Here is a 26,963-nt window from a genome sequence, read left to right on the forward strand (position 1 = left end):
ACTTAGAGGTCTAAGGTTCAAAACTTGTGTACACTATTATTATTATTCCATAATGTCTATTTTTACATGTGCGTTGCACGGAAAAGATTTGTTATATAGTGCAATTGATGAAATTGGTTGTATGGATTATGTTTTTTTTTTTATGTTATCCTTGCTTGAATTCGAGCAAATAATTGCCCAATTATCCGTGCAGTGTGCGTGCGATGCACGGATAATTTTTTTTTGTTGTTATATATTTAGATAATAAAATTACGGTATTAGTTTTATAGATTTTAATTTTGGTAGAGCCTTATTTATTTATCCGAACAGGGCCACAAAAATCTAAAAACCGGCCCTGGTCATTAATAGTTTCAAGTTGCAAGTGTGTTTGTTATTGAAAATTCATGTGTGTATCTCCTTCAATAACTCAAAGTGGTTGTATGATTCAAAGTTTAGTCTACCATTATGACCTCATGAATTATTGTTGTAAAGATTTGTTGCACCAAGTGAAAGTTCAATCTTAGTGATATTTTTGTTATGCATGAGTTTTGAGGATTTATCTTGTGGCAAATGATGAGCATGTTATTACATTTACCTTATAAATGGTGAAAGGATTGTTGGAGATTTATGGAGTAAATATTGCTCAAGTTCATACACGATTCCTTGTTACACATCCCTTTGGTACCGCCGCGGATATAAATGTTTGATAAAGATGTTGCTTTTCTTGGTGACGAATTAAGTTGAGATAGAGGCCAACTCATTACGTTTGGGGAAGGCCAAGTCATTATTCAGACACTAAATTTTTTATCTTTCTTCATATATTTATAAATATTATCATCTCATTTCTATCATGACATAGATTCTTTTTATTCTTATAAATATTTATCTTCATGTACTTCAATATTATGAATTACCACCGCCGCCCCCACCACTGCCACCACCACCACTACCACCCCAGCACCACCACCGCCACCACCACCATCACCACCACCGCCACCACCATCGCCGCCGCCGCCGCCGCCACCACCACCACCACAGCCACCAGAACCACCACCCAGCAGCACCACCGCCACCACCACCACAACCGTCGCCACTCCCACCACCACCGCCGCCGCCACCACCACCATCGCCACCATCACATATTTTTATAAGGGTATTTATGTCTTTTAAAACATATTTCATTTCTATTCCTTAAATCAACCAAACACTGTAATATAATTCCTAAAGTCTATTCCTTCCGCGAACCAAACAATAGAATACAATTCCTATTCTATTCCTTGCCTATTCCATTCCTTATGGAATAGCATTCCTATTACCTCAAAATTCATTCCGTGAACCAAACGTGTTGTAAAAGTCTCAGTGGATACGTTGATGGCACGTTATCTGTCCAGCTTTATTTATTAAGGCTCTGGATGAGTGTTCCGTTGTAGTCGCGCTCCGGATGAGTGTTCCGTTGTAGCAGTGCTCTAGATGAGTGTTCCAGTGTAGTCGATCCTATGGTTAAAATTTTGGTCTGTCTAAATTCTTTTATTTTGTCCATGTTCATCTCGTCTCTGTCCCTATAAAGACTATTGAGTCGCCTTTAGGTCTTCTTTTCGAGCAAGATATCTGAGTTTCCATAGTCGGCTACTGTCTTTGAGCCAGTGGGATTTCACTAGGGGAGTGAGTATCTTGGCAAAGCCAAGGTTTTAATTTGACTACTAAAGAACCTATGACAATGCCACTAGTAATGCCATGTTAAATGATCCAAGAAACAAGCTAGCTGAAAACCTTAAGCTTGAGGGGACGTATTATGACTTTGTATTCTAGACACGCTATAATTTATTCTCTAATTATTGAAAATATTATCATTTATCATTCTTATCCGGAACTCGATCTTTGTAAATTTGTAATTACTTATTTTCATGATATTGATCAATAATAAAATTATTTTCAAAAGCCAAAACTATTGTTATCATCCCTCCAGCCTGCCTGTCGCCAGTAAGCTTTGACCAGTATTATATAATTAAGAGCAAATTACATTTTTGGTCCTGTGACTATAGAGAGTGTGTTAATTTGGGTTCGTGACTTTTAAAACTAACAATTTAGTCCTTTAACTATCATTTTTTTAGCAGATTTGGTCCTCCCGGCCAAATTGCCGGTGGAATTTGACCAAAAAGACGTTCGATTTTTTAAATCAAATATTGATGGGGGTAATTCGGTCTTTTAATTGTTGAACCGAATTACCCCCACCAATATTTGATTTAAAAATTCGAACGTCTTTCCGGCCAAATTCCACCAGCAATTTGGCCGGGAGGACCAAATCTGCTAAAAAAATTATAGTTAAAGGACTAAATTGTTAATTTTAAAAGTCACGTACCCAAATTAACACACCCCCTATAGTCACAGGACCAAAAGTGTAATTTGCTCTATAATTAATTAATACACAATTAAACATTAAAATTCTCATACTAACACCAAATAAGAAACTCCAAATATTGAAATAATACCAAAAATAAGTCCAAACCATTACAACCGAAGACTTTTGGCTATCCTTTGAACTATCATCTACAAAGTTGATTTTCAATGAATTAGGTTTTGTATTATGAGGGAAAGTATACATCCTTGTCATTTCACATCCTCTAATATAACAAGGTTGACTGGCATTTATTCAGGGTACCCATAAAAGTTAGAAATGGCCGGCCGGCCGGCACACTGCCCTTGACAATCCGTTCTAATTATTATACTTTTCTTTATGATTCCACGAATATTAACAAAAGGGTGTTGCTATTTACACCACCCTTTGGTCAAAAGTAGGTATAAAGTATCTTGAAATTATAAAAAGGTGAAAATTTTTAATAATTACATAGGTGGTGTAAATAGTCAAATGGGAGTTCATTTTGCTATTTGCACCACCTTGGTCAAACCTCATTTATGAGGTGTAATTAATAATTTTTTAATTTAAAATTTGATTAAGAGAAAATTGTACTTTTTCCCCTTAAGTTATATACTTATAGTATACTTTTTATCCCCGAATTATTCATGTTAGCATATTAGCCCACTCAATTATTCTAAAAGTGACGATCCCCCCCCCCCCCCCGATATATTAAATTGACATTTCTACCCTTAAAGTAAACATTTTATTTATTTTTCTTCTCTAACAAATTATTGCGTATCCGTATGGATGACTACGGTTCAGTTCTAACTGAACCGGACACTATAACAATCGAATTAAAAGTTTCCGGTTAAGGGAAAATTGTACACTTTTTCCCTCTGAGTTATATGATTATAGCACTTTTTTCCTCTCAGTTATTTGTTTATTCACATTTGCTCCCTCAATTATATTAAAAGTGGCAGGTTTTCTCCATTTTATGTTAGGTGAACATTTTTACCCTTAAAACTAAATATTTCATTTATTTTTTCTTCTCCAACAAATTATTGTTTATATGTACGGATGGTTATGGTTCGCTTCGAACAATTTTTTTATTTTATTTCCAATTCAAAATTTATTTATTTATTATAAATTCTATTTCTTATTTTTAAAATAATATAAATTCAATAATTATTTTATTTTATTTCATTTTTTCGGTTCTGAATCGTAAGTATAAGAAAATAAAGTTGTGTTGTGCCTTCACAATTAGTTATATTTGTTCTATATTTTCTTTAAAATTTTTAACCCTAAGAATCTAAGCTCCACTCCCAAGGTCCGGACCTATGACCATTTATTTGAAATGGTAATTGAAATGTCATCATATTACATGATAGTTGACTTAATCATATTATATATAATAATCATATAAAAACCAATTGCTGTTAAATCAAAGTAATTGTAGATTACTAGTATATATGTCCTCTAATGAAGGTGTGCATTCCTCAAAAAGAGAGAAATCAAATATAATATTAGATATAAAATCACACTCCAAAATGCCATTGGAACGTAATGGATTGTCAACTTCAATATGACTGTGAAAGCCTAAGAAATCCATACTTTTCCCCCCTTTTTATGAAGTTCGGAAGAGTAATATATAACACGTGTGATTGCAAATTAAAACAAACCCCTATTGGCTTTGCTTACGATTCAGAATCGAAAAAATAAAATACAATAAAATAATTATTAAATTTTTTTTTTAAAAAGAAATAAAATTTATAATAAATAAATAAATTTTGAACTGGCAATAAAATAAAATAAAATAAAAATTGTTTGAACTAAACCGTGACCATCCGTACATATAAACAATGATTTATTGGAGAAGAAAAAATAAATGAAATATTTAGTTTTAATGGTAAAAATGTCTATCAAACATAAAAGGAAGGAAACATGTCACTTTTAATATAACTAGGAGGCAAATGTGGATTCATGAATAACTAATAGGGAAAAAGTGTTAAAAGCATATACCTAAGAGGAAAAAGTGTCATTTATAATAAATATTTGTTTAAAAAAATAATGTTTGACTAAAATTAATGAAGGTGGTGCAAATAGCAATTTTCTATTTACACCACCTAAAAGTTATCACACCTATTAAATAAGTTGTGTAAATAGCAATTAGGGTGGTGCAAATAGAATTTCCCTAACAAAATGACAAATTTTGTTCACGTATTTAAGTCCTACCAATTTGCATTCACTACTATTATTTTAGCATCAATTGTCATCCATAACTATTGTTAATTTAGTGCCAAAATACATCACACTGGTCACCACTTCGTTTAAGACATGTCGAAATATGAAATTATTAATGGTATTTCTCTTCTTTTCAAATTAAGATCTCAATTTGAGCATGAATAAAGAGATTTAAGTCCTAAGATCGATCTCAATTCGCAGTTCTCCCCCTCAAATTAAGGTAGGATGAGGAGAAAAACGCTTTGAACTGATGCACTTAAGTATCGAATATTCGAATTGATGCACCTTAAGTCTCAAACTTATGCAAGTTCTAACTTATATGCACTAAACTACCATAATGCCACTGCATTTATTTAAAAAATTTCATCATTATGGATTGTTAATTTTGACTAGATCGAGAGTTCACCACATTTTTATCCGAGACTTCATTCGCATTTGATCTCTAGTGTGTGTGTTTCTCTCTCTCTCTCTCTCTCTCTCTCTCTCTCTCTCTCTATATATATATATATATATATATATATATATATATATATATATGGAGTGGATCAGGTGCAAAGATAGTTAACACAAAAAGACACACCTTAAGCATTAAGAACACAAATCACTCACCTAAAGTTTTAAAATGACGCACCTTAAGTATACAAACCATGCATCTTAAACACACAAACAAAGCATCTTAACAACATAAACCACGCACCTTAAGCACACAGACAAAGCACCTTAAAAACACAAATCACGTACCTAAAGTTTTAAAAATGGTTCACCTTAAGTACACAAACCACGCACCCTAAGCACACAAGCAAAGCATCTTAAAAACACAAATCACACACCTAAATATTTAAAATGTTGTACCTTAAGTTTCAACAACTAACGTACCTTAAAAAGGAAAACCACACACCTAAAGTTTTAGGTAGATGCACCTTATGCACACAAACCACGCACCTAAAGCTTCAATCAAACTCTAAATTAAAACTTCGTATATAGTTCAAGTTTTAATTTTGATAATGTGAATAATGTCTAACATTTAGCGTAAGCAAAAATGTTATGTTTATTTAGATAATGTAAGTAGAAAAAATAGAAGATGATAATTAATGTAATCATATGTAGACTCATAGTAATTAATAAATATGTAATTAAGTTGATAATTGTGAGAATATTGCGGTTATAGTGATATATATATAACCGGATAGATTATAGATAATTTTGTTTTCCATTTAGAAAACAGTTTTTAAATTGTTTCTAGTTTTCAAAATGGAAAATCATGCTAGTAAATATGTTTTTTTTTTTGTGTAAAATTGAAAAAATTTTAGGAATAAGGGTCAAATAGGCCATTGAACTGCACACAATAATGCAATTAGGCCACTAAACCTAAAAAAACAACAATTAAATCCCTAAACTAACTATTTTTATGCAATTAAGCCAATTTACAGGTTTTGTAAGTTAGTAACAGGTCACCCAAATTTTAAAATATATTTTTTAATTATTATTTAAAAATAATAATTTAAAATTAAAAATTATTAAAAAAAAAAAAAGTTTAACCGTCTCCAGCCATGGAGACAAAGAAAGTTTCTTCATCTCCATGGCCTATTTGACCCTTATTCCAAAATTTTACTATTAGTAAACGGGCAAAAAATTCTAGCAAGTTATGTTGATTTGTAAAATCCAAATCTGAATGGACTAAAAACTAACCAATCAACTTTCAACGTGCATGATCATCTCTAAAAGCATGTCAATATTATGAGAGTTCTAATATGTTACCCTCAAATTATATATACTCCATCAATTATACTTTTTATGTGATAAGTATAGATAAAATATTTTCATTTGATAAGTCGAGAAAAAATTATCTATATAAAAAATTTAAAAATAAAAAATAAATTTAAAAGTACATATAATAATATTTTCTATACTATGGGTGCGTTGGGCAGTTGTTATATTATAGACCGTGGTGCATAATCGATTATGCACCGCGGCCCATATACGACGCCGTTTCTTTAAGTAAAGAAACGGCCCGCCGTTAGAGTTAACGGAGTCCGTTTGTTTGGTGTATTAGACACTACAGTATATTCAAACTGACACTGCAGTTATATCAAAATGATACTGTAGTTATAGTGAAATGAAACTGCAGTGTATATAAACTGAAACTGAATAACATTTTACATATTTGAGTGTATATTGTACAATGAAGCTGTAATTATATCAAAATGATTATGTAGTTGTGTTTTAATAAAACTATAGTGTATATAAAATAAAATTAAATAACATTTTCACATATTTGAGTCTATAAATATCGAATGAAACTATAGTTATATCGAAATGAAACTGTAGTTGTGTTCAACTGAAACTGCAGTGTATACAAAATGACACTGAATAACAGAGTTACTTTTTGCAAAATGGTGTGAAACGGCGGAAATAAACACTGTTAATTTTCATTTAAAAAAAAAAAGACGCGCGGTGCATAATCGATTATCCACCGCGGTGCATAATATAATTTGCCTGCGTTGGGAGTCTTGGAATGGCTCAAGTGCTCAACCATAGCTTGGATGGCTAAGATGGCCACACCAATTAAGCTCTTCATGATGAGGTCAAAATCGCCTCACTATTGAAAAGCTTAACTTGGTAATTCTAAGTTAACTTGGTTTTCTCCTTGCCAATCAATTTTATATTATTTAACGGAAAAATATCGTATTCTCATTAATTAATACGTGGACTTATGTCTCGTGTATGAGATAAGCTTTAGTCTCATGGATTATAGTAAAAATTAGATTGTTGAGTGTTGACCCACATTTTAATGTGTATTTCTCCTCCTAGAGCCTACATACAGTGGTCGTATATGGCAAGCTGTGCAGGGTACAGGTGGTGGTTGGCGGTGGTGATCTTGGCGGTATCAGTACCGGAACCTGCGTTCTCCAACCCACAAACCAACCAAGTAGGCAAGCTGGGTTGCAGCCCGTACAATTTTAGCGATGTACCAGATTCTATGAGCCAACTCAACCTCAGCTTTGCCGATCTCAGAAACCAGTTATCCGCCAATAAAACCTTTGCCACCATTGAGCATACTCCTGTCTATGCACTGGCACAGTGTAGAAAGTACCTCTCCACGGCAGACTGTGTCACCTGTTTCGATGCCGCCGTGTCTGCAACCCGGAACTGCTCCATCGCCACCGGGGCTCGTGTCATATTTGATGGCTGCTTCCTCAGGTGAGTTCCAGTAAAGCGTATTTATGTCCGCACGGACAGTAGTTTAGTTAGTTTATGTCAGGTCCGTCTTGCATTATATTGTGAACCTTGGTCCACCTTACATTACATTATGAATTCTGGTCTAAGGCTCCGTTTGAAAAGTTTGAAAAATGTTTTCTGGAAAATGAGTGGTTTTCAAGTTTCCTTACATAAAACTATCTTTGTGTGTGTTTGGTTCATTTTCCTGGACGTTATGTATGTTGTTATTGTAGATATATACCTGGAGCCGTTTGTTATGTATAGGTACGAGGACAGTTACTTCTACAATCAGATTACAGATCCAGGAACCTATCCAGTTTGCGGCAAACGAACCGCCGGCAAACAAGATGTTTTGAATACCACAGCACAACAACTACTATATGAGCTTATAGCTGCAACGCCCAAAATTAATGGCTTTTTCGCTGCAGCAAAGCTGGTCTCCGGTGGTGGTGGTGGTGCTACCGCCGCCTATGCAGTGGCACAATGTATCGAAACACTCACTGAAAGTGGCTGTCAGCAATGTCTGACATTAACTTACAGTAACATAGTGAGTTGTTTACCAAAATCTGCAGCGGCAAGAGCAATTGCCGCAGGTTGCTTCATGAGATACTCAGACAAACATTTCTTTGCCAATAACCAGACAACTAACCTTGCACCCTTCTTAAGAGGAGGAGGTATAAATTAAAATCTGTTCTTCATTCTCTTCATTTTTCTTAAGCTATAGCTATGTAAATATGAAAAATGAAATAATTTATTAGTTTTTTTTCCAGGGAGTTCAAGAAAGAAGAAAGCTATCATTTGGGGTGTAGTGGGAGGAGTAGGAATCATTTTGGTATTAGCAGCCATTTTCGTTTTGTATCGACAATCAAGAAACCCAAAGGCAGCAAGAAGAGGTAATAAATTATATTAAAGCTGGTTTAATTTAGTTAAAAATTATTGTTTAGATCTGTATGTGTGTTCAACTTATGGATTGTCTTCTTCTATAGGCGACATTTTGAGGGCAACTCAGTTGAGAGGTCCAGAGAACTATAGATATAAAGATCTGAAATCTGCAACAAAAAATTTTAGCAAAGAATATAAACTCGGGGAAGGAGGTTTTGGTGATGTATACAAGGTGATGAGTAATATAAATAAATTTCACTATTATTTCCTCTTCATTATATTATATTGTCTTGCTCATCTTATCTTACTATATATTATGACTAAATTAAACATCCTGAATGCAGGGCATACTAAAGAACGGGGACGTGATTGCAGTGAAGAAACTGACAATGACTTCCAGTAGAGCAAAGGCAGACTTCGAGACTGAAGTTAGGCTTATTACAAATGTCCACCATCGCAATCTCATTCGACTATTGGGATGTTCTGCCAAAGGAGAAGAGCTGCTACTGGTTTATGAATACATGAAAAATGCCAGCCTTGACAGATACATATATGGTACCCCGGCCGGCCTAAAACATTGTTATTCTTATTATTAGTATTACTTTTGTAGGTGCTGGGATAAATAAACTTTTGTCGTCATTTTTAATGATTGGCAGGAGACAAACGAGGGATACTGAATTGGAAGCAAAGGGTTGATATAATATTGGGTACAGCTAGGGGTCTTGCCTATCTGCATGAGCAGTTTTATGTATGCATCATACACAGAGACATCAAATCCAGCAATATACTACTTGATGATGACTTTCAACCTAAAATCGCTGATTTTGGTTTGGCAAAGCTTTTACCTGAAAGTCAGAGTCATCTCAGTACTAAATTTGCAGGGACTTTGTAAGCCTAATAGCCTTATTTCTTTAATTTCATCCCCCAAATTTTCACTCAACATCTTTTCCATGCAAATACTTTAAATCACTAAATGATGATCGACAACTATTATATTTGCTAGGGGATATACAGCACCAGAATATGCAATCCATGGTCATTTATCAGAGAAAGTTGACACCTACAGTTTTGGCATAGTCGTCCTGGAGATCATTAGTAGCCGAAAGAATAGTGACATACAAGTTGAGTCAGTAACTGAGTATCTCCTTGAACAGGTGATAATTTCTTACTCCACAAGCTTCTCAAGCCTATAATATAAAATATAAATGTATAACTAACCTCATAGGTTTTTAGTTAAAACGGAAATTTATCTTGATTCAACATTTGACTTGTAACATCATGTTATACAGGCATGGAAATCGTACGAGAATGAGGACTATCTAAGGCTGTTGGATGAAACTTTAGACCCCAATGAGTGTAAAGCAAAAGAAGTGAAGAGAATGTTAGAGATTGCATTGGTTTGCACCCAATCACCTCCCAATTTAAGGCCAAACATGTCAGAAGTGGTGTTCATGTTTTCAAGCGATCGTCCAATCTTTCAAAACCCACCAAACAGGCCTACCTTTATCACTGATTTGGAGAACAGGGTACTTACAGACACATGAGCAATTAGTGCATCATACACTTCTCATGCCACCGCTACATTTTCCAGTTTAGTTCCGTTGCAAGTTTCCAGTAGCTCAAACTTTTTCTAGTAGTGATTTCAAACTGTATTACTGAATTTAGAGTTGTAATAATAAGTGATTATATTTGTAAACTATCATTAAAGATGTTTACATTAAAGTTGAAATTTTGTATATGAACAATTTAATTAAGATTTAATTGGCACAACACCTTGCTTCAATTCTGAAAAAATAAATTAAATGGGTTTGTTGGCAATGTGAAAGGAGAGCCATCCCTTTGTAGTTTGTATTGTGTTGGAGTTAATATTAAAAATTGTCGACTATTTTGAAATATCAAGGTTCATTCTTGACTTGCAATTAGATAAGATTAAGTTCTTGATTATGGATATAGATTAAGGATCAAATGAGGACTTATCCTTATTTTTTTATTTAAATAAGTCAATGGCTCTGATTTAATTCTACGCAATGAATTTAATTTCTCGTACTCAGTTTGTTGTGTATTCGTTCTCAATTTGTTGTACATTCGTTCCCAGTTTGTTGTGCATTCTGTCCCAATTTGTTGTGCATACATAGTGTGATTGATGTGTATCCATCTCAGTTCGTTGTGCAATCCTTTTTTGATTTTTCATAGTCGTTAGATCACTCCAAATGGATGACTGGATTAGTCCTCACCTAAAGATAGGTCCTCACTAATCCGGAACTTATGGATATATTATATTATTTAGGTATCCAATGACTTTTTCAATCATATATAAGGGCAATGTTGAAAATTTTGCATTAGTCAATGTTATAAATGTGAAAATACAAATTTTCCTGACCAAATTTGCAAAAATACAACTTTGTATACCAAGACCATTCAAGTTTCAACCATTACGTTGAACATTCTCAATCAAACAAACTTTAACCTTTCTAAAGGTTACAATAATCTATCACTCATTTTCTCCAGGCCATCTATAGAATTCCTACACGTGAGGTGTGAAAAGTCAAGTTTCCAACATTGCATTTGTATTTAGCTAAAATATTGACTAGAGAACCAAATCAAATAACACACGCATAATGGCCAAACATATAGTGCTCAGATGGTACCTCTGCGACTCCCCTTAAGGAAAGGTCACAGGATTGAATCCCAGTGCTAGAGTATTGACTCTTTGGAATACTGCATAGTATTCAAAAATAATAATAACACATGCATAATCAAAAACATAATTTAGTTCAATTGAAAATTAAGCACCAATTTTGGTCCAACGCAGCCCTAATCTTATTCACGTTTTTGTAAGCAAAACTCTATAGCTTGTTTAAGAATTAGTAGTTAACAAATTAAGTTAGCTATTAACAATGAGTTGATTGTGTGAGTGAATTTGAAAAATGATACTATTAGGTGTTTGTAGATAAATAATTGGAAAAAATTAGTTATTTGTTGTTAGTTGATAACATATAAATGACTTTTAAAGATATTAATATATTTTATAATAACAATTTATTTGTTTTTTTTTTGTAAGACCACGAAGTTTAGACAAAGTGCTTACCAAATTAATTTTTTTATATAAGAGTACACGGTCACTCACACTAACCAAGTTGGTAAATAATTTATTAATTATATACAAAGTAATAATTACATTTTATAAATAAAATATTATTTATGATAATAATATAATTAAAGAACATATAATAATAAGAAGAAAATTCTTAAGTGTCTATCAGTACCAGTACAACCTCAAAGTGAATGAGAAGGTTTAGAATTTGTATTGTGTACTATGTGGATATTGTCACCAAAGACTCTACAGTACCTAATACAAACCTAGCTAGCAAATTATACCATGAATCAAGGTTTACCTTGGTTTGGACACTAATTCAAAAATAACCTTCAAATTACCTGTAAACAAATTGAAGGTACATCACATGGTAACCCGGGGGGAGGGGGGGGGGGGGAGGGGGGGCGGAAAGGTTAATTGTCCCCCACCCCATATATAACCTTTGTATGCATATATGTATATATATATTACAAGTTTAAGTATTAGTATAAAAATAGATGAATATTAATGAGAAGTGAGTTAGATTAGTTGGCTTCAACACAATCACGTTTATAATGTTTTTTATTCAAATTATTTTATCAAATTAATTATGTTTCATATTTTGTTATGAATATTTTTATAAAGTTTCGATGTGTTTTATTTTTTGCTCATATCCAACAATATTTATACCTATATTTCTTAGATTTTTTTTTTCAAATTATCTCTTTTGTTTTAACGTTTCCCCTTCACTGGGAAAAAAAAAATTATGGATCTATCCCTACTTTTTCGCCTCCCTCAACGAAATTCCTGGCTCCGTCCCTGTAGACACACATAATAAGTACTCCGTAATAACTACATACACAAATTGTTAGATGCAGCTACAGAATATGTTAACTACAGACATTTTCTTTTTTTCCCCAAGTTTTCACTGGAACATATATCCAACTTTAAATCACTGAACGAGAACTATTTTCCATTGCAACAGGGGATATAAAGCACTAGAATACGCAATTCATGGTCATTTATTGGAAAAAGTTGACACTTACAGTTTTGGTGTTGTTGTCCTGGAGATTGTTAGTGGCCGAAGGAGAAATGACGTGAAAACTGAACCTATAACTTAGTATCTCCTTGAACAGATGATTTCTTGCATCACAACCTAGTGTGAAGAGGTTTACTTACAAGGAATAGTATCTTCTCACATCAGCTTGGACATCTACAGGAGAGAACTAAGAACCAATCGCTGCCGTCCACATGTCTAGATCTAACGGATCAGAAACACATTTTTTTTTTAAAATAATGCAGTAGTATTTTCATAAATAATTGAACTTTGAAGTGCAAATAAATTGTGTTAAAAGTGCAAGTAATTACTTATAATAGTGCACCTAATTGCAAGTAAAATGTATTAAAAGTTCAAGTAATTAGTTATAACAATTTCATATAGTGCATCTAATTGCAAGTAAAATGTATTAAAAGTGCAAGTAAAATATATTAAAAGTGCAACAAATAATATACACTGAGCATCAATATTAAGTAAATCTAACGTTATTATTAGTTGCATCAAACGTTATCATTAAGTGCACCAATGTGAAAGACATTATCATTAGGTGCACCAATGTTAAAAAGGTAAATTACAGTGAAAATGGTTGCACTTTTAAATGGTTTTATTTGCACTTTTTACTTACGCCCAGTTACTTGCACTTTTAACACATATTAGTTGCAACTTTTCGAATTATTTACAAAAATATCACCGCGTCTTTTTTTTTTTATAAATACATCTGTTAAATCAGGACACGTGGACGGTTGCGATTGGTTTTTAGCTCTTTCATGGGCATTTGTTTTCACCTGAGCACGCCCCTATATGTGTGTGTGTGTGTGTGTGTGTGCATATCATATCTTGCACACAACACATGCTTAATATGCACATGCAAATTTTGAATCGCACAATTGCACACATCACATGCACAGAACGCATACTTAATATGCACACGCGAATTTTGAATCGCACAATTGCATACAACACATGTTTAATATGCACATGTGAATTTTGAAACCCATAATTGCACACATACAACACATGCCTTATATACACATGTGAATTTTAATTTGAACCTCCAATTGATCTCATCCATAGATCTATTTTTTTAATGGACTTATTGGTTTTTATGGACTCATGTTACAATATGATTCTCATAGTAACATCTCTCTCTCTCTCTCTCTCTCTCTCTCTCTATATATATATATATATATATATATATATATATATATATATATGGATTCATGATAATTCATAGAAATCCAATAAATTGTCGTTGTTTGCATTATTGTTGATTTGTTAATTAATCTCATTACTCTTACCCAAAGGCTAAATCTCAACTCTAATAGTCCCCCACACTCCGACCATATAGAGCATGTGGGAGGATATAAATCACGGTGACTCAATGGGTTAGTAGACAGAGCCAAATAATAGAGTTCGAGTAATATAATGAATATATATAGATAAATAATACAATAAAACATTAAAATGTGTGAAAGAAGGAATACTGATTTGTAAAAGAAAACATATATAATATAAAAATATTATCCTTAATTCCAAATAGTACAATAGTACAATATAATAATACTAGTATAAATTTTGTTACTACTATTATTATTAGTATTAATAATTAATAAAGAGTGAAATTAAACTAAAATAGCTGAGTGGTCTAAGATTACCTTCTCAAGGTCCTCCTTGTCTAACACTCCTACCCATCTCAAGTTCTCAACCATTCTATCCGATCTCAATTCTTCACCAACATTTTGTTGATCATCGTGAACATTCTGTTGTTCTGTAAGTAGAGAAGAATCCATATCTCCCAATTCCTCATTCTGAGGAACAAACGGAAAATAATCGTCGCTAAAACCTGATAATGCAGCTTGATGATGATTATGATGATGATGATGAGCAACCGAAAGGATTTCATCATGTGATCCATGATTTATTGCGTATTCAGGTACAAAGCTAGATTGATGAAACTCCATTGGAGGCAACATGAAGCGATGCGATGGATTATTATTGTGGAAACGAAATGCTTCGTCTGATGATAGAAATTGCATCCAATATCTGTGATCGCCGGGAACATTATTGAACAGAGATCCATCACCGCCGGCGGCCATGGGCGAGCTGCACGTAGCCGAAGATGACGGTGCCGCCGCCATCGCATAGGGTGAGCTCTCCGTCTCGTCATACGACGATCGATCACTAGCCGCCGCCGCACCGGAATTTTCTCCGATTTTGAGGCCGTTCAAGCTCTTCTTAAATACACGGCAAAGCGCATAAGCATCCTGCAATCCCGATCGGGTTTCGCATTCCCTTTCATCCAAACGGTACTCGTGCATAATCCAATCTGTTCGAGCTCCGTGAGGAGCTCTCCCTCTGTGATACACTAGGGTTTTCTTCATCCCAACCTCCCTCATTTCTGAATTTACTTTCCTGTCCTTCCCTGTCGCCTTCCAATATCCAGCTTTTGTCGCCCGATTCGTCCTTGACCCGTTTGGATACTTTCGGTCTCGGGGACTAATGAAATACCACTCGAGATCTTTGCTGGGCAATAATGCCTTCCCTATAACACAATAAGACAATAAAGAGAATTATACTTTTTTTTCAAAATTTAAGCGGTTTTCCAGCTTTGAATCATCTTGTAATGATGTGATTTGTTCCTATTGTGTAAGTACACATCTTTAAGCTTCTAATAGGAGAAGACTAAAAGACTATAGGGACCATATTACAATGTTAGGTTCTTTATCTCTGTGTAGACATTTATAATTAGAATATATAATCCATACTTTGTACTATCATTGCTGCACTAAAGCATATAATTTTTGACTGCTAAAGTGTTTCCAAAGCATATTATGGACTATTTGGTAACATAATTAGCTTATTAGTCAATACGAGTGTTTGATTAATTAGCTTTTTGTAATAGCTTATTGTTTCAAAAAGCTGCTTTGAACCCTTTGAGAATGTTATTTTGCATGTAATCAGCTAACAGCTAATTTACCAAATATTTTTCTACAATCAGTTAACGTTATCAACTAGTCAAACCCACTAACTCAATCAGCTAACAGCTATTTACCAAACACCCCTATATTACTGTTATCGATCATTTCATTTTCTGGTAAGAACTTGAAGAAGAACAAAAATGTAATAAAGCTTAAAGCTTGCAGAGATCAAACATATGATTTATTCTATCATCAGTACTTAAAACAAGTCATCAAAGTCATAAATATAACTCTTACTGGTATGGGTAACACCAAAATATGTTTAATTTGGCATGCTTGTTATACCTTTCTTGAAAGTGGGTTTAGAATTAGTTAAAGATATAAATTAATATAAAAAAAAATACCTGGTAAATCCCATGGCTCACATTTGTAAAGATCAACTTCTGGAATGATGTCAAGCTCAATGCTGTGCCCATTGATCTTTCGTTTAAGATAGTAAGCAACGAGTTCTTCATCCGTAGGGTGAAACCGGAACCCTGGTGGCAATGAAACTGTTGCCATTGCCTCCATCTCCAGATTCGATCGATCCTCTGACGTTACAGCTACCTTCTTGAATTCAATTCAAAATCAGCTTTCTGCAAATTTGATCGATCTTCTGACCCACGTAACTAGCTTCTTGAATCCAAAACTATATATGTGCACCACATGCACATATACACCTGAAAAACTCGTGAAACCCTCAATGGAGCTATGAAACCCTAAAATCAGAAACCTTGTTTATATACACATAAACAACCCTGGAGTATGGTTTTTGTTTATATTTTTTATGAGAGGACAAAAAGAGAAGATGCGAAAAGTAATGTGGGGCGGCTAGCTACACTTTATCTTTAAATTAGATTATTATTTTTTTTATTAGTATTTTATTTTAACATCTGACATGCTTTAATAATCTTTCTTCTCAAGCTCTTATATTGTCATGCCCTTTTTTGTGTCTCTCTCTCTATATGTATATGTTTGTGCATGCAGATTCATACATACAAACTGTACGTATACGTTGAAGTATGTAAGTGTAAACATTACTGCTTTAGTTTGCAACTTGCAATTTAATTATTTAATTTATATATGCAGCAAATGAACAAAAATTCTATGCTTCCAAGTTGTCCTAGCTAGGAATCATTTGAGCTTGCATTGTCCACGTGGAGATATCTGATTCGATGCTTGACAAGGCTACATTATATTCTACGTACGTTAACCAAGGTGGTGGGATATATAATACATTAGATTATATAATATATAAGGTAGTATATGTATGCGTATGGAAAAGAATTGGGAGCTTTCTTCAATGCCAATCTTCAAACAATTTTAATGTTCCTTTCACATATATGCTGATTTAATTTGCACATCCATAGGGTAATGTTAGGGTTATTAATTAAACATCAACTTACATAATTTAATTTTACTCCACCATGTCATAAACGGTCCAACATTAATAAATGTGTTATAATTTAAATGTCGCATACGTACCCTGAAAATATTAGACTCGCCTAAAACTAACAAGCTCAAGGAGAAGTGGAATATAATATAAGAAGAGTAGGCCTAAGATCGATAACCTTGAGCAACCCAACGTACAGTTGAGCTAGGTCAATGCAAACTTGGTTTGGCGAGACCATGCCAGAGAATATCGGGTCAACGCAATTATGAGAGACACCTAATTTAATCGGGGGAGCGCCCAAAATGCATTAGGGAGTTAATATAATAAATACTTTGACTCGAAAAGGACAGCATGTCTTCTTATTACAAACGCACAGTTTCTCTACTAAATGAACAATGTAACTAATAAGAAGAAAATAATTGATCTAACATTCTATTGTCCTTTAGCATTATCTATTATTGTAAGTTGAACCCATTTTAATTGTTTCTATAGCAAATGTATACAAATTAGGCACAATTAAAATTTTTTTAAAATGTTAAAAATAATATGATATGATTTGGGTACTATATGGTGAAGAAGAAGAAAGGTAGAAATGGAATAATGCATGCATGATACCTTTGGTGGCCTGGCCTACATAGATACGAATGAAAGATGGGGCCTACTTTTGCCACGTGAATGAAAAGTGCCAGCGTGGAAGGGAGGGGCCGGGGAAATACTTGGTTGCAGACTTTGTCTGGATCTTAGCATGAAGAAGAAGATGCTGAAATTATTGTATGTATATATATATGACCGCTTGCTTTACCTTTTCATCAATCCATCATTTGGTGCTTTTTCCCCTTTTATGGCTTTGTCTTACTTGATTCGTAAGAAGCTATTATATATATTTTTCAATTTTGTTTTATCTATCTCATCTTCTAGAATGGATATGATTAAGAAAAAAACATTTTATAATAATTCCAAAATATAAAAGAGTATAAGACATTTGTAAGGACTTTTAATTGTTAAAAAAAAAAAAAAAAAAAAAAAAAAAAAAAAAAAAAAAAGAGTAAGGACTTATAATTTAATTTTAGTACATATTGTGCTTAATTTTTTCAATAATTTAATTTATTTAATATTTTTTTGAGTGATTAGGGAATCCTGCAATTATTACATGAGAGTGTACACTGAATAATAAATCATACATTGAGCCGATAAAGGAATACAAGAAGGTAAACAAACCTAAGTTACTTATAGCTGGCCAGCAAGCCAATGGGCTGCTCCCGCTGGGACTTGGGAGTTAAGTTTGTAACCTTGTTGTTACAAAGTCAACAATTTAAGTAACTCGGATTTGTTTAATATTTTGTATGTTTTCGTGTATATGTTTTGGAGCTATTTATTTCGCAGGTCTAATAACAGATGCAGGCTTCAAAATGAACATGAAATTTAAAGTATAAAAATGGAATAAATAAATACACACTTTTTAAATATAATGGTTTTTAAATATAACATTCAATTATGTAATAGCAAAGTCGTTGTAGTATAGTGGTAAGTATTCCCGCCTGTCACGCGGGTGACCCGGGTTCGATCCCCGGCAACGGCGTTTGTATGTTTTTTACTATCAAATATGCCAAAGCTGGGTAAACTATGTATTCACAACCTCATATCAGATGGCATTTTATGTGTTTTTTTGAGAATAAAAGACTCATTGTTTTAGGCAATTTTGAACTCAATGTTTCACACCAACACATATTTCAACCATTTCACACTCAATGTAGAAAGTAACCATATGATAACATTAACAATTAAAGAACAATGTTGGGCACTCTATCCTGTACACCTGTAGTGTTCTATACAGCAATTGAACTGAAAGAATATTCGAAATCACGTGAATGCTACACATTAGGTTCTGATGTTTTGATGTATACACAAATATGAAGAAAGTATTCTGGGTTCATCAAATTCTTCACCACCCAAGCAAAAGGGATTTCCAGCTTGGGTTCGATTCCCTGGATGCGAACTACTTTGATTTCTGCACCATCTGATAAGGAGGAGCATGGCTCCACAGCCTCGTTCGATGCTTCTCCCTTGTCCTGCCCACTTGTGGTGTTCGTCTCTTCTGAAGGTGATCTTTTCTCATCCTCTTCTTCTGCTCTACGGGTGTTGGTGTTTGGAGAATTATCCACAAAACACTCGGGTAGGAGTGATTTTACTGCATCGCCCAAGGTGAATAATTTGCCTGCAGTACATAAGTAGACTCCTAATGTGTGGGCATTTACATTTCGTGCATGAAAATGCAGGATCACTTGTGGAGCTGCTCATTAAATTTCTACCTTAATAGGTTATTTTACTGGTTAGGCCATTAAGGTTATGCCCTAATCATTCAAACTGGCAATACATACCAAATGCAATCACTGAATAACATTTCTACTAACCATCTTCTTGAATCTCAATGGGTCGATTAATGTAAGAGATCTTGTCCCAACTTTCAACCACAGGTGCATCTTCTACATAATCAAAATCCCCAGTAGAGCTCCGAACATACAACCGAACAGGAATTCTACCTGACATGCACAGCACAAAACAATACAAATATAACAAAAAACTTGGCAGGCAAAACCACAGCACATTTACAAGTAGAGCTATAAAAACCAGAACTTTAAATGTCATTCCAGACTTCACTATTGGAATGAACATATAGCCTTGAAAGGCTGAATTTTCCCTAGTTGTTTTTCTTAAGTTATTGCTGATATTTATTAACAGAAAAGTAGGAGGGGGGAGCAACTGCTTGTCTACTCTTACCAAATGTTTTTCAGGAGAACATTCAGGGAAAAATCCCCAGCAACAATGAAAGTAAAAGCTCAAGGTTATATATATCTATCACCATGACCTCTGGTTTACAAAATTCTGAAACCATGATTTAACAGTCAATTGCAAGCTCAGTCTTCAACAGGTACATTATAAATATATCTAAAATTTCATGTTTTCATCAACATTTACCATCTTTTCCAACAATCATTGAATATAAGAATAACAATTATGTTTCTGTTTTGTCAAATATAAATAGTACAAGTCTATATTTAAACCCTATTATCCCTTTCCTAATAAATACAAGTCATTGTACATTCTTAAAGGCAAAAAAGAGATATGACATGAACTAATCTATTTAAAGGGTAACAAAAGAAGAATGCAAAAATTCATTCTTCCAAACAGATAGCCTTGTGAATTTCTCTCACCTGTTTTTACTGCTCCAGGACTAGGAGCATCTCCATCACTACTGCTCTGTCGAGACTTGGAAGAATCCAACTTTATTGAAAAATCATCTCCATATATACCCAGCTTAAGCTTAGAAGAAACTCGGAGATAAGCTTCCAAATTACCTGGAGCAGTTGTATTTAATAGTTAAATTGATGCACATAGGCATAGAAAGCACCAACTTTTGGAAAATACGAACAGTGGTTTAACAGTTAAATTGATAATAGATTATAGATTTAAGAATAATATAGAAATTAAGTTTCGAGAATATATTGTACACCTAGTGATCAGAAGTCTAGATTTATGTCAACATATAACACAAACACATTATTGTTGCTGGTAGCTCATAACATATTCTTTGTAAATGTAACTAAGCAATCAAAGGGGAACTTTCTCAATCCTCACTTAGATTGCCACAACAAAATTTTTTGAAAGCATACTTTATAGAAATTGCAAGTTATAATATGGAACAAAAATCTAAAGAATAGAAGAAATAGAGGATAGAAGTAGCAAGTATTATTTGGATACACATACGGTTTACAACAGAACGCCAAAGTTCTGATTGATCAGATTGAGACATATTCATGATGTTTTTGCAGTTCCCATTGATAATGTATGCTGCCTGCACAGCGAAACTAAGGTAAGGGATGGACAAATAAAAACCCAAATCTTTCGCAACAGCAGTAAGAGACATTGAGTAACGAGTGATCAATAAAATAATAAGAAGCATATCAGTACAAATGAAGAAAAAATGCAATGACTTCTGAATGTGTAAATATTTTAGAGAAAAAATGAAATGACTTCTGAATGTGTAAATATTTTAGACTACCAAACTTGATGCTACATCCTCTTCACTCTCCAGATCATCTTACCAGCTCATGTTAACTAAGGATCTCTACAGCTCAAACTTCCATTACCTTTCAAAGAGAATCACACACCAAAGCAAAGTTTTTAAAGCGAAAATCAAAGCAATGAAGCCTTGCTTTGCTTTAAAGAGAAACGTCACTTTTTCATGCAAAGCAACATGAAGTGGCAAAAATGAAATTTTATGATTTCAAACAACTGTAATGATTTGCAGTATAATTTCTGTAATAGCATACTGCAATTAAAATGATAAAAAAAAAATGTTATTTTCACTCTTTATATCCAATTCCTTGTCAAGCATACATATTCAATGTCCTCCCAAGGAGTTGATTTGAATCAATTGATTAGTTATGTTTTAATTAAATAAAAACATTTCAAGATGTTGAATTATTTGAAATTTTGAATAAATTAATTAGTTGTGTTATAATTAAATTTAAAAAATTACAATTCTGGAACTCTGTCAACTGTGGATAGAGAGTTCCTGCTAAATAAAAATATTACATTTCTAGAACTCTCTGTCCACAGAAACTTCTATTCTAAGAGAACAACAGTCATTGACTCTCAGTTAACTCGCTTTTGACTGGTAAGAGAGACTTTTATATGGCCTCGACCGAAAAAAAAAAAAAAAAGCCGAGACAAATAATTGGACAAGGAGAAGAACTGAAGAAGAGAGAGAAAAGACAATCAATTTAGATATCTGAGGAAAGAGTGTTAAATTCCAAAATAAATAGATGAAGATGAAGAAGAAAACCAGAAAGGATATCCCGGTGCCAGAGCTGCTACAATTGCTTCAGCGAGATGAAAGAATGAGAAACTTGCAAGAATGAAAGGTTGTACCAGTAAATTCTATTAAAACCCTAGGGACCGTTTACTAACTGGAAATTTCTGAAAATTTCCAGAAACTAGAAAATAGAAAACAGAAAACATGTTTACTAATACAGTTTTCCATTTTGAACACTGAAAATAATTTCTGGAAATGTCTGGAAAACTGGAACACACTTAAAAACTGTTTCCAAAATGAAAAACAGAATCATCTATCATCTATTTAGTTATGTCACTATAATCACATTACTATGATTACATTCATTATCATCTTATTTTACTTATCACTATCTTCTATCTTTTTTACTTACTTTACTTATTTAAACATAATTTATTTGCTTACACTTTAAAGTTAGATATTATTTACATTATCAAAATTAAGAATTAAACTCTATATAATGTTTTAGATTTTGATTGAACTCAATAGATTATTAGTTCAAATATTTTTAATTATGTTACATCATAATACAAGTTGGGTCCAGATATCGAATATTGAAATCTAACATATATTAGAATTCAAAGTAAAAGTTATATATTCATATACATGTCAATGAATATATCCAAAAAAAATATTTTAAATATTAGCTCAAAAAATACTAAAATTATCTAAACTAAATTTTAAGTAAAAACTGAAAAATTAGAAAACAGAAAACCGAGAACAGTTTTCTATTAGTAAACAAGTTTTCTAAACAGAAAACAAAAAATGAAAAACAAAGAATGAAAACTGAAAAATTAGAAAATAGAAAACAGAAAACAGTTTTCTGTTAGTAAACGGACCCCTAATTTTTGTTCCATTGACTAGTTGACTTCATGCCACAAAATTAGGTGTGCTCTTGCTTCTTATGCTTCAGGGAAAAAGAGACAGAAGTGGTCACTTTTATGTATACTTCAGAACTTTGCCAAAGAGGAGCAAGGAAGCTTTGATCACATCGCCTGATTGCTATTAACAAGCTTGTACCAAAGTCCCAATTCGTATATCAAATGTTGGGAATAAAGATGTATATTAGAGACTAGAGAGGAACTTTATAGATTTCCCTATCAAAGTTAGTAACTTCATAGTTTCATGTCTATTTGACAATTCTATTGTTAAGAAATTGTGCGATAAAGGAAATATGAAAGATAGGATAAAACAGCTTGCTATAAAGGCTACTTAAGCCAGAAAGGGAGAAACAACTGTCATTTAAAGCTTCATTTAGGAGGGATTGAGTTTGGAGCATATAGAGCTGTGGTGGTGAGTTTGAAATGATAATGGTAAACGACCATTAAAGACATTTACATTAGTATACAAATAACTTTAATAAATTGGTAAGGGTATAAATATCCCAAAAGCTCCAAATGCCCCAACCCCCTTGGGTTGGGTACAATGGGAATTTGAACTATAGTAGTTGAAGCAGTAACCACCCCAAACACTAGGTATCCAAACACTGCTACGAGAGAATTTGGAGCAATGGAACACTCCCACTGCTCAGTAAAGTAGTGACGAATTCATGATTCCTGTTCTTAAAATGCAAGAGAATTATATTATGCCATTATTAACTATTGTAACTCCAAATTACCAGTAGCAAAAACAAGCAGCCATTTTATTTATTACCCCATATGAAATCCACTAAAAAAAGACTTAGTAGTGTCAGACCATAAAGAAAGTTGATGTACAAAAGCAAACTATACCTAACCTCTTTTAAAGAATTGATAAAACTCCATTTCACGCTATCTTCAGCTTCACATGGGGTTAAAATATTTCCAGGGTATCCTCTAAAATGTACCTTCAGGAAGTTGTGGAAGAGTGTCATCATCAATAATAGAAGAATTGCAGAGAGCATGGGAATAAAAATATATATATAAATATAAATAAATAAATGAAAAGACAAAACTAACTTTCTACATAGAAAACATACTTATTTTTAATGAATACTACATAAAACAATTAGAACTAGTTTAAAGATAAACTTCTTGACAGAAAGGGGGTAAAGGTTAGTTTCAACAACAAAAAGCAGAATATATCTTGCCATGATGTGATACTCCTGAGAATGGTATAGCAGAGACCAACTTGATAATCTGTGAATGGCCATTAAAGAATATTTCCTTGTACAATTGATCCATTTCAAAGAAAGGAATTTCTTCAAAAGCATGATTTTTGAACAATAAATTCCACTCAACTTGATTAAAACCCTAGAATCCACACACACTCAGTGTCATGTCCGCCAACTAATTTTATCATGCTGCTTGCCGAGATAAATTCCTTGCTGTTTTTTAAGCAACTCCAACATTAAAAAATACAATGCTTTAATCCATAATAGATTAACAAGTATGCATTGAGTACTGCAAAAGGAATGATACTTCATCAATAAAATGAAATAAAATTATTCACCACAATTTCTTTTATGCTGAATTTGCACTGTACAACCTGAATTACAAATTCCTATTCTGGCTATTCAAAATGAGCATTAGATGATGTATAAAAATCTTAATAGTAAACACAGTATTGAGGTTTTCAGGTTTCTCATAATTTCAAGAAAATAGCAAAGTCAATAAATCAACCCCAAGAAAATACCGTTAGATTCCATGGTCTTTCTGGTTCTGCACACAGAAGATCAAAGAGTACCCCAATAGGTATATACCTGCACACATGACCCAATTAATCAACCCAGCAAATAGCAATCCTTATTAGAGGAATGGCAAAGTGCTACTTCAAAAATAATAATAATAATAAAACATAAAAAAAAGGTTTTGGGAGGTGAGGGCTGAGGCCACGGTGAAGATGAGCAGTGTCAAACCCAACTGGCTACTTAAGCTAGAGTACAACACATCACTGTATAATATAGATACATTGATCTAAACATGGATATAGTAACAACTTTAATCAAAATCACTTCTATAGGTAACTAGAAATGAATTCTTATAAAATATTAAAGAGTTCTTGTTACACACCTAAAACTCTGAAGTCTTCATGCTACTGAAATTCATATTCCATATGTTCATGAAACAAGATTTGCTATTCACCAATTTATTACAATTAACATGCTTAAAATAAGAAGCTAAGTAGATACAGTTTCTTGTGAGGATAGAATACCATTTCAGAGGAAGTCCTTTGTACTCAAACCAAATAGTGTCCACACCCGGGGGAAGTGTACCACTGAAGAAAGGTTTAACTTGTGGGGCTAACAGAGGCAGATACCCTATTCGAGGAGCTAGAATCTGAAACAGATAAAACATGAAATCAATCTAAGCTAAACTGCTATTAAAAAAAAAAATATCAAAGTTCAATAGCTATACATCAGTTTCAGCCCACTCAAACACAAGTCTGCTGATCAAAGTTATTGGCATCATTAACAACAAATCATTAATTGAATGAATTTCTCTAATGCCCTATTTTAAGTAAAAAATTTATGCAGAATTGCAAATAAATAAATTGAAATTCTAGTAAGTTCAGAAGAACAAGCTCTGTAATAAGGTAAGATCCATGTAGCAACAATAAATCCAATGTGGGTCATGCTACAAGTCTTGCTTGATTTCTGTGGCCAATTATAGCATACTCGCTAGTCGCTACATTGAAGCTACCAATACTCTCGCTAAACTCTTCAATGAAAACAAAAGTCCACAAGAGATATCTGCAACACTCATATCCATACTAATTGTGTATATATATGTATACTAAAACATCAATCAATCAACGGTGACAATCAATAAGCGGCAAACACACACAGATAGAGAGGGAGAGAGAGGGGATTACGAGAGCAGGGGGAGGCAGAGGGAGAGTGGTGACTTCGGATTCGTGAAGATGAATCTGTAGTGGAATTGCTCCTTCCCAAACATACTTCTGTGCTTCTGTGCCTTTACTGATTTCCATTGTTTATGAGCTAAAAGCCTTAAAACTGAGCAACAATTAGCGCCAGGCACAATGCTCAAGACTCAAAGACTCGAAAGATTCCCCAAACTCTCTCTGTCTTTTCTCTTTCCTTTGCTTCGGAGATCAAAGGTTTCGTGAGGTGGAAGAGAAGATCGATTGAATAATGGGCCGTCTTTCTTTCTCTTTCGACTAAACTTTAGTTCCGGTTTTAAGGCAAATTATGCTATGGAACCGTGTCCAATATGTGCACGGTGGATATACTATACATTCATAATTTTTATATTGTAAATTCATAATTTTTAAATTGTAAATTCATAAAATTTATAATGTAGATTCATAATTTTTATATTGCACATTCATAATTTCTGTACTGTAAATTCATAATTTCGGTAATGTAGATTTATAATTTCTAAACTGTATAGTTATCAAATTATGAACACATAGTTATCAAATTATGAATCTACAGTATATAAATTATGAATGTGCAGTATAGAAATTATGAATCTACATTATAAAAATTATGAATCTATAATACATAAATTATGAATGTGTAGTATAGAAATTATGAATCTACAGTACAGAAAGTATGAATGTGCAGTATAGAAATTATGAATCTACCGTATAAAAATTATGAATCTACAATATAGAAATTATGAATGTACAGCGTGTCCACATGCACATGGTGAACACAGGTCCAAAGCATAACGCTCCCGATTTTAATGGCCCCAAGTAGGGTGCGGGCCAGCCCGTCCAACCGCGGCTTGGAAACACACAGCTCAAGCCCGCCCCCATGCGGGCTGGCTGGCGGGCCTCCCATTAAATTTTTTTAAAAAAAAAATAAGAAATAAAAATCAAGTAGTATGAAGTAGTTAATGACAATAACACATAGTAAGCTCAAACAATATTTGGACAGAAAAGCATCTCTAAATTAACTAATTATACAATACAGTACACAAAATAGTTAATGACAATAACACATAGTAAGCTCAAACAATATTTGGACAGAAAAGCATGTCTAAATTAACTAATTATACAATACAGT

At 33.3% G+C, this 26,963-nt stretch overlaps 3 protein-coding genes and 1 non-coding gene across 5 annotated transcripts; 2 read left to right on the plus strand and 2 right to left on the minus strand.

The window, feature by feature from the left end:
• The first annotated feature begins 7,375 nt into the window (after positions 1-7,375).
• On the plus strand, positions 7,376-10,476 carry LOC109167698 (cysteine-rich receptor-like protein kinase 2). Its single transcript, XM_019316790.1, has 8 exons — positions 7,376-7,777; positions 8,060-8,469; positions 8,566-8,688; positions 8,782-8,909; positions 9,022-9,232; positions 9,334-9,565; positions 9,681-9,831; positions 9,967-10,476. The coding sequence occupies exons 1-8, from the start codon at positions 7,410-7,412 to the stop codon at positions 10,219-10,221; spliced, it is 1,878 nt and encodes a 625-aa protein (XP_019172335.1). The 5' UTR covers positions 7,376-7,409; the 3' UTR covers positions 10,222-10,476.
• Positions 10,477-14,337: 3,861 nt separating this feature from the next.
• On the minus strand, positions 14,338-16,449 carry LOC109167699 (NAC domain-containing protein 86-like). Its single transcript, XM_019316791.1, has 2 exons — positions 16,130-16,449; positions 14,338-15,349 (listed from the first exon to the last, which is right to left on the minus strand). Exons 1-2 carry the CDS (start codon positions 16,293-16,295, stop codon positions 14,430-14,432), a joined length of 1,086 nt encoding a protein of 361 aa, XP_019172336.1. The 5' UTR covers positions 16,296-16,449; the 3' UTR covers positions 14,338-14,429.
• Positions 16,450-18,664: 2,215 nt separating this feature from the next.
• Positions 18,665-18,736, plus strand: TRNAD-GUC. The gene has a single exon. It is a non-coding gene; the product is annotated as a tRNA-Asp (tRNA).
• A 170-nt stretch (positions 18,737-18,906) lies between these two features.
• LOC109167473 (autophagy protein 5) lies at positions 18,907-26,112 on the minus strand. Of its 2 annotated transcripts, XM_019316476.1 has the most exons (8): positions 25,805-26,111; positions 25,145-25,269; positions 24,626-24,692; positions 23,748-23,837; positions 20,923-21,010; positions 20,370-20,513; positions 19,569-19,697; positions 18,907-19,372 (listed from the first exon to the last, which is right to left on the minus strand). In XM_019316476.1, exons 1-8 carry the CDS (start codon positions 25,919-25,921, stop codon positions 19,029-19,031), a joined length of 1,104 nt encoding a protein of 367 aa, XP_019172021.1. In that variant the 5' UTR covers positions 25,922-26,111; the 3' UTR covers positions 18,907-19,028. The 2 variants fall into 2 exon arrangements, with proteins under 2 accessions (XP_019172021.1, XP_019172022.1); XM_019316477.1 differs by lacking the exon at positions 23,748-23,837 and having other exon boundaries at positions 25,805-26,112.
• Positions 26,113-26,963: the final 851 nt, after the last annotated feature.

The sequence above is a fragment of the Ipomoea nil genome, unplaced genomic scaffold (genome assembly GCF_001879475.1).
Source record: "Ipomoea nil cultivar Tokyo-kokei standard unplaced genomic scaffold, Asagao_1.1 scaffold3169, whole genome shotgun sequence".
Classification (NCBI taxonomy): domain Eukaryota; kingdom Viridiplantae; phylum Streptophyta; class Magnoliopsida; order Solanales; family Convolvulaceae; genus Ipomoea; species Ipomoea nil.

What these genes read in the sequence shown, in the direction of transcription:
- LOC109167698 (XM_019316790.1), top strand. Translation starts at nt 7,410, where the DNA reads ATGGCAAGCTGTGCAGGGTACAGGTGGTGGTTGGCGGTGGTGATCTTG. An exon ending in ACCCTTCTTAAGAGGAGGAG is followed by an intron (nt 8,470 to 8,565) that starts GTATAAATTAAA and finishes TTTTTTTTCCAG; the next exon opens with GGAGTTCAAGAAAGAAGAAA. An exon ending in ACTAAATTTGCAGGGACTTT is followed by an intron (nt 9,566 to 9,680) that starts GTAAGCCTAATA and finishes TATATTTGCTAG; the next exon opens with GGGATATACAGCACCAGAAT.
- LOC109167699 (XM_019316791.1), bottom strand. Translation starts at nt 16,295, where the DNA reads ATGGAGGCAATGGCAACAGTTTCATTGCCACCAGGGTTCCGGTTTCAC. An exon ending in TGAGCCATGGGATTTACCAG is followed by an intron (nt 15,350 to 16,129) that starts GTATTTTTTTTT and finishes ATTGTGTTATAG; the next exon opens with GGAAGGCATTATTGCCCAGC.
- LOC109167473 (XM_019316476.1), bottom strand. Translation starts at nt 25,921, where the DNA reads ATGGAAATCAGTAAAGGCACAGAAGCACAGAAGTATGTTTGGGAAGGA. An exon ending in AAAGACCATGGAATCTAACG is followed by an intron (nt 23,838 to 24,625) that starts GTATTTTCTTGG and finishes AACTTCCTGAAG; the next exon opens with GTACATTTTAGAGGATACCC. An exon ending in TTATCAATTCTTTAAAAGAG is followed by an intron (nt 21,011 to 23,747) that starts GTTAGGTATAGT and finishes TTCGCTGTGCAG; the next exon opens with GCAGCATACATTATCAATGG.